At 39.2% G+C, this 5,976-nt stretch overlaps 1 protein-coding gene across 1 annotated transcript; it reads left to right on the top strand.

The window, feature by feature from the left end:
* Positions 1–3,288: 3,288 nt before the first annotated feature.
* LOC135463427 (protein arginine N-methyltransferase 1-like) lies at positions 3,289–4,564 on the top strand. Its single transcript, XM_064740687.1, has 2 exons — positions 3,289–3,814; positions 4,107–4,564. Exons 1-2 carry the CDS (start codon positions 3,289–3,291, stop codon positions 4,562–4,564), a joined length of 984 nt encoding a protein of 327 aa, XP_064596757.1.
* Positions 4,565–5,976: the final 1,412 nt, after the last annotated feature.

Raw genomic sequence — 5,976 nt, 5'->3', positions numbered from 1 at the left:
CCAACGACAACTGACGACACAAATTGATCATAGGCAAACACAAGAAACAACATTGAACATGCGAATACGGAATGGCCGCTATATTATACCCATTTGCTCAACACACATATGCTAACTTCGTCTTAGAAACATTCGTTTCTGTAACGTGTGACTGAACCAATAATAATGGCTTGTATTTAATATAAAGCTATGTAAACTGTTCATAAAATAAAATATATTCTGATATGTATTGTAAATCATACATGTATATAAAAGTACAAAGGTCTACACCTGTGTGTGCCTCCCAAACCCCTCTTGCTTGTAACATGATCATGCATACAGATTCACTCATCATATAAACCATGCATATACATCTTTCCTGATTTTTTTGTCGCATTGTGCCATGTACAGAGTTTCATATCCCAAAATGTGCGTTGAGTTTAAACACAAAATGTATTGCAGGGTTTTTTTTTTTTTTAGTTTTTTTTTATGTCAAAAAGTATAGTCTTCCACATAGATGTAAAAGGTGAAGGTGTTTAGTTTCGTGATACTTGTTTACATGCTTTGATACTTTGTAACGCACATGCATTATACATAGAAATTAAACTCCACACGTACAAACAATAATGTCTTATTGGCACGAAAAACGTGATAGAATAGATGGATCCAGCATATCCAATGTCCCTCCACCCCTTCTCGTGACAGTGTTTGAAACAATTGTGACGTCGTGAAAGAAATTTAACATTTATATCGAACGTGTAGGACATCCAATTGACCTTCTTGCATCAATATTGTTTATGATTGTCTATGTGCGTGTTCTTGATTGACGGTTACATTCAGTCAGGACATACTCTGTATATATGGTTTGATGTTGTTGCAATGAATCGTGTCCAAGTTTGGTCTTATATGCAAGGAACTGTTTCTGATTAAGTTTTAATCATATACTCTTTAAAATCAACTGTGTACAAAAATACACAAGATGTGTACCACGGTCACACATTAATTGTAACAATTTTAAACATTCAGAAACATTAATGTGTACCTCGCATACATCATTGTTATGTACCTACACTTTCAATGTTTACCAATTGTGTACATGTTTTTAGCGAGCTACGCTAACACGTGTGTACAAAATTGTACACATTTGCCCTTTGAAAGTACAGTAGTGTATAATATAAAATGCAGTAAGAACCATTATCTAGGTGTTACGAGTATATTGGTTCCCATGTTTTTAAATATGATTAAATATGAATCTGTGTAATGCATATCTTTATTAACCAAAATTAAATAAAGAAAATATTTGAACATTTAAGTACTATGTTTTCATGTGTTGTTTGTTCTGTTAGTATGTGTTTATAAGGTGGTGCAAAAAAGCAGCAGGCCTATATAATTTGGTGAAATTAACTTCTGGCTTTGGTTGATGAATTCAGAATCTAATTTGTTGTGTCCATGTATTAATATAATAATAGCCGGGTTTATATTGATTTTAATCTTATATTTGACCAAAACCGTACCTCGTATTTTGGTTTTACTACAATGGGGTATTTCCCATAAACTCTACATAGTTTCCTTAAACCATTATAAATCTAACAGCCGTCGAAGGTTTGTTTGATTATTTATCTCATTGGTGAGTAACGCCGTACTCATGACTGAATTTTCGCTTTTCGTCGAATGTGGCCCAATTTACTCATTGATGAAGAAGACAGGAAAGCTCAAGGTATATCATGCTTTTCGCCAAGTACATGTAGGCCTACCACGTAAACATCCTGACTTGATTGATTTGATTCTTGTTTTTCACCGTAGAAAAAATGTATGTTATTACGCCCAGCTACAAGGCCTACGATGGTGGAAACCGAAGTGCCTGTATAGGCCTACACTTGGGAGTTGTTTTTTTTTTTTTTCGATTATATGATACCTGTAGGCCTACGTGTGTCTTCGGTCAGATTTATGGGCGGAGGAAACCGAAGCTTCAAGTAAACTCCCGGGGTCGGCAATTCAACGCCGTATTTCCGACATTCTGACGGCTTCAGGGTGGCGTCATATATCCGATCACGATTGAGCCGGTCCACGTTGGGGCGACATCGAATGATATTGAAGAATTAATGAACAAAGACAAAGCTTTTGATTTTAAAACTGAAGTGGACCCAAGCAGAATTACATGTATTCACTCCCTGTATTTGTTGTTGAGGAAAGTTTTAATCTATTGTAAGGCTGCTACAGACATAGGCCTATAGGCCTATGCAGGGGGCCCACAGTAGCTTTATTTATTCGCCAGGCATGTAGGTGTTAGCTATAACACATAACCTCTAAATATCTACAACACACTACGCCCTGTCTGTTTGTTATCCCTGTCGACCGATATCGTACTAATTTACTGAAAATCGGCACATTATGTTACGTAAACTCTGCTGAAGGACACGTACACAAACAAGTGAAAAGACTTGAAAAGTTATCTCCCCTATTGTAAGTCTTCTCTACAATCGTGCACGTGGAACGAAACTACAGTCTTGTTTACAGTAAATCTGTAATTTGGTTGTTTTGCGCCGTGATTAACATGGTTTATCACCGTGGACGATGAAAAGAACTTCTGCAGCTTAGAAAGATTTAGATGTCACTGCCAGGCAAGTACTATATTTTTTTCTAAACATAGAATATATTTGATGTTAGACGTTGCAGATTCCACCGCCCTAGGCTTACTGAATGACCACATTTCGTGACTGTTATTTTATGTTCATTTTTGGGGGGATTCGAGTGGATATGTCTGGACAGTATCATGGCGGGGAGTTAATTTTATGCGTCCTAACTGGGAAATTCGTTAGACTGACGACAGGGGAGGTTGTGTGTTCAAATCTAGCTCCCGTATATTTGGCCAGTAAGTTGTAGCCTACATCGCAGAGGAGTAGGCAGTTGTTAAAATTGTATTGAACTTCTATCCAGCTATTAAAGCACTGTATTAAAACAGTTATAATGTTATTTAAATGACAGTGTTGCCCTGTATTAAATAGTTGGCCTTTGCTGTCATGCAGTTGAGTGCAGGATATTATCTTTTGCTGCTGCTTATTTCCATGTTTGTACGTTTGATTAATGCTGGACAGTTTTGAGTGCTTGGCATAAACCATCAACCTTTGGCAATTTACTGATGAACTTTTCCAAACAAGATGTACAGATAAGCACAACTTACTTGTGGAAGACAGGTGGAAATAAATTATATTTTATAAAGTCTGGCTAGGCAAACATGACTGAATTACAGTTGTCTCTCTTCTTTCTGTCCTTAGCTTCTTTGTCTTGATGACCTGAGAACCTGTGAATATGGCTGCCGAGGGAGATAACTGTGATATAGACAGCAGAAAGCCGGATGTGAATGGCTGTGAAGAAGATGTTTATTTTATGAGTTACAGTGACCTTGACATTCATGAGCTCATGCTAAAGGACAAACCACGTACTCTTGCCTACAAGAATTTCATTGAGGAAAACAAAAAATTGTTTAAAGACAAAGTTGTAGTCGATGTAGGTGCTGGTACTGGAATTTTGTCTCTGTTTGCGGCAGCTGCTGGGGCTAAAAGTGTTTACGCAGTTGAAGCGAGTGATATTGCTGCTGCTTGCAATCTTGTTGTTCAACAAAATTGCTTTGAAAACGTGATCAAAGTCATCCATAAGAAAGTGGAGGATGTGGTGCTGCCCCCTGGTGTCAAAGCTGACATTTTGATATCGGAATGGATGGGGTTTTACTTGTTTCACGAGTCGATGTTAGATTCTATAATCCATGCAAGAGATTCCCTACTCAAGGCTGATGGATTCATTTTGCCATCAAAGGCTACTCTTTTTTTTGGCACCAGTAAACTTGGCAGCCATGTACCAAGACAAGTTTGAGTTCTGGAAAGATGTTTATGGCTTTGATTATTCACCTCTTATTCCATCTGCTATCGTCAAATCGCTTCAGTCTCCAACAATTACCACGGTGACCTCAACTTCCTGTCTGTGTGATGCACAGGAAGTCCTAACTCTTGACCTTCACTCAGTGACCTTTGAAGATATCCAATCCTTTGAAAAAGACTTTAACTTTAACATTCACCAGTCATGCACAGCCCATGGATTTGTAAGCTGGTTTGATGTGGTTTTTGAACCAGACATCTCAGAATTGGGCGAAGGAAAGCGTTTAATTCTGTCTACGTCTCCCTTCGCAGAAGAAACGCACTGGAAGCAAACGGTGTTCAATTTACCTGCACCTCTGTTAATCGACAAGGGCGATGTCATCAAATGCCGCATGGAGCTTGCACAGGACACGAAAAACAAGCGGCGATATAACATATCCATAGAACTGTTGGAGGTGCCCGAGCTGCCGGAAATGTCTGGTGGGGACACGAATGGCGCAGAAGATGTGGAGCTTGATATTGGCGATGATTCTGATGACTCTGAGGATCACCCTACGCCGTGCAATTGTGATGCGCCCAGGTGCAAAATCATCAAGGCGCTGGTTGCGAAATACGATGAGCAGGATGAGATGATGAAGCAGGAAGGTGTGGTTGACATAACACGAGAGGAACTTGATGAAGCCGTGGACATCAGCGATAACCTTGACATTTGACATGTTTGTTATACAGAGTTATTACATTTGTTAATATGTGATTAAACTCAGCATCTGATTAAACTCAGTGTCTGATCAAACTCAGTGTCTGATCAAACTCAGTATCTGGTCAAATGCAGTGTCTGGTCACATGCAGTGTCTGATCAAACATTGTGTGATTAAACTTGGTGAATGATCAAACTCAATGTCTGATCTAATGCAGTGGTTAATCAAGCTCAATGCCTGATCAAACTCTGTGTATGACCAAATTTGTAGTCTGATCAAACAGAGTGTGTTATCAGATTTAGTGTTTGATAAAACTATGTATGGTGAAACTCAGCATTTGGTCATGGTTTGATCAAAATTTGTGTGGGATCAAGCTTGATAAAGCTTTGTATGCTGAAACTCAGCATCTGGTCAAACTTTGTGTGCAATCAAGCACTGTTTCTAATCAAACACATTGTCTGATCAAATGCCATGTCTGATCTAGCTCTGTTTGATGGAAATAGGTCTGACCAAACTCAGTATCTAATCTAACTGTGTGTATGATCAAACCCATTGCCTCATCATATTGTGTGGTTGATCGTCAAACTCAAGTGTGTGGTCAAATACAGTTTTTGAGTAAAGATTCAAGCATACATGTGTATGTGAGCATTGTTGGTGAGTTATCTTATGGACTATAAGTTAATGTTTTGTTGTAATGTATACATGGGTCATGAGTGGAAATATTCTCACTAAATATATACGAGTGAGAACCTCCTAAAAACGTGTATATTGGCCATCAATGGCCATCTTGTTGCTAAACATTTCATGTGCCATGGCAATGGGTCAGGGTGGACATTTTTATACAAGTGTGGTTGTGAGTGGGAACCTTCTCACAAACATGGGTCATGGTTAGGAATTTTCTCTCAGATTGGTTTGTAGTGGAAACCTCATAAACATTCAGGGCTCATGGGTAGGAATTTTCTCACAAATGTGGTTTTGTGTGGAAACCTTCTCACAAACGTGGGACTAGCCCCGATAGCACAGTTGGCAGAGCGTCGGCTTCTGGAGTGGTAGATCCAGGGTCAATCCTGGGTCGAGTCACACCTAAGACCTTAAAAGAGGAAGTTGTAGCATGGTGTTTAGCATGAAGGGGGTAGTGCAACGACTAGTTGACCTGTATCAGTATAATGGCTTTTGCGGTGCGGCTTACTTGCCGTCGGAAAACTTTCGTCTCAGTGAATCAGCACCAGATAAAAGAGTGCAGGAAATACGTCCTGCAACAAGGAAGCACATTACATGCACTCTAAGGATTCCTTCGTCGTCATATGACTGAAAAGCACTTATTGTTAAGTATAAGGTTAAACCCCAAGCAATCACTCACTCACCCAACCCAGTCCTATATACTGAAACCTAGCAAAACAGACCTGTTTCTTTGCTCTCACCCGTCA

Source organism: Liolophura sinensis, chromosome 3 (assembly GCF_032854445.1).
Source record: "Liolophura sinensis isolate JHLJ2023 chromosome 3, CUHK_Ljap_v2, whole genome shotgun sequence".
Taxonomy (NCBI): Eukaryota; Metazoa; Mollusca; class Polyplacophora; order Chitonida; family Chitonidae; genus Liolophura; species Liolophura sinensis.
The sequence above is the reverse complement of the archived record's forward strand: the minus strand, read 5'-3'. Positions and strand labels throughout refer to the sequence as shown.

What these genes read in the sequence shown, in the direction of transcription:
- LOC135463427 (XM_064740687.1), top strand. Translation starts at nt 3,289, where the DNA reads ATGGCTGCCGAGGGAGATAACTGTGATATAGACAGCAGAAAGCCGGAT. An exon ending in TACTCTTTTTTTTGGCACCA is followed by an intron (nt 3,815 to 4,106) that starts GTAAACTTGGCA and finishes TTTTTGAACCAG; the next exon opens with ACATCTCAGAATTGGGCGAA.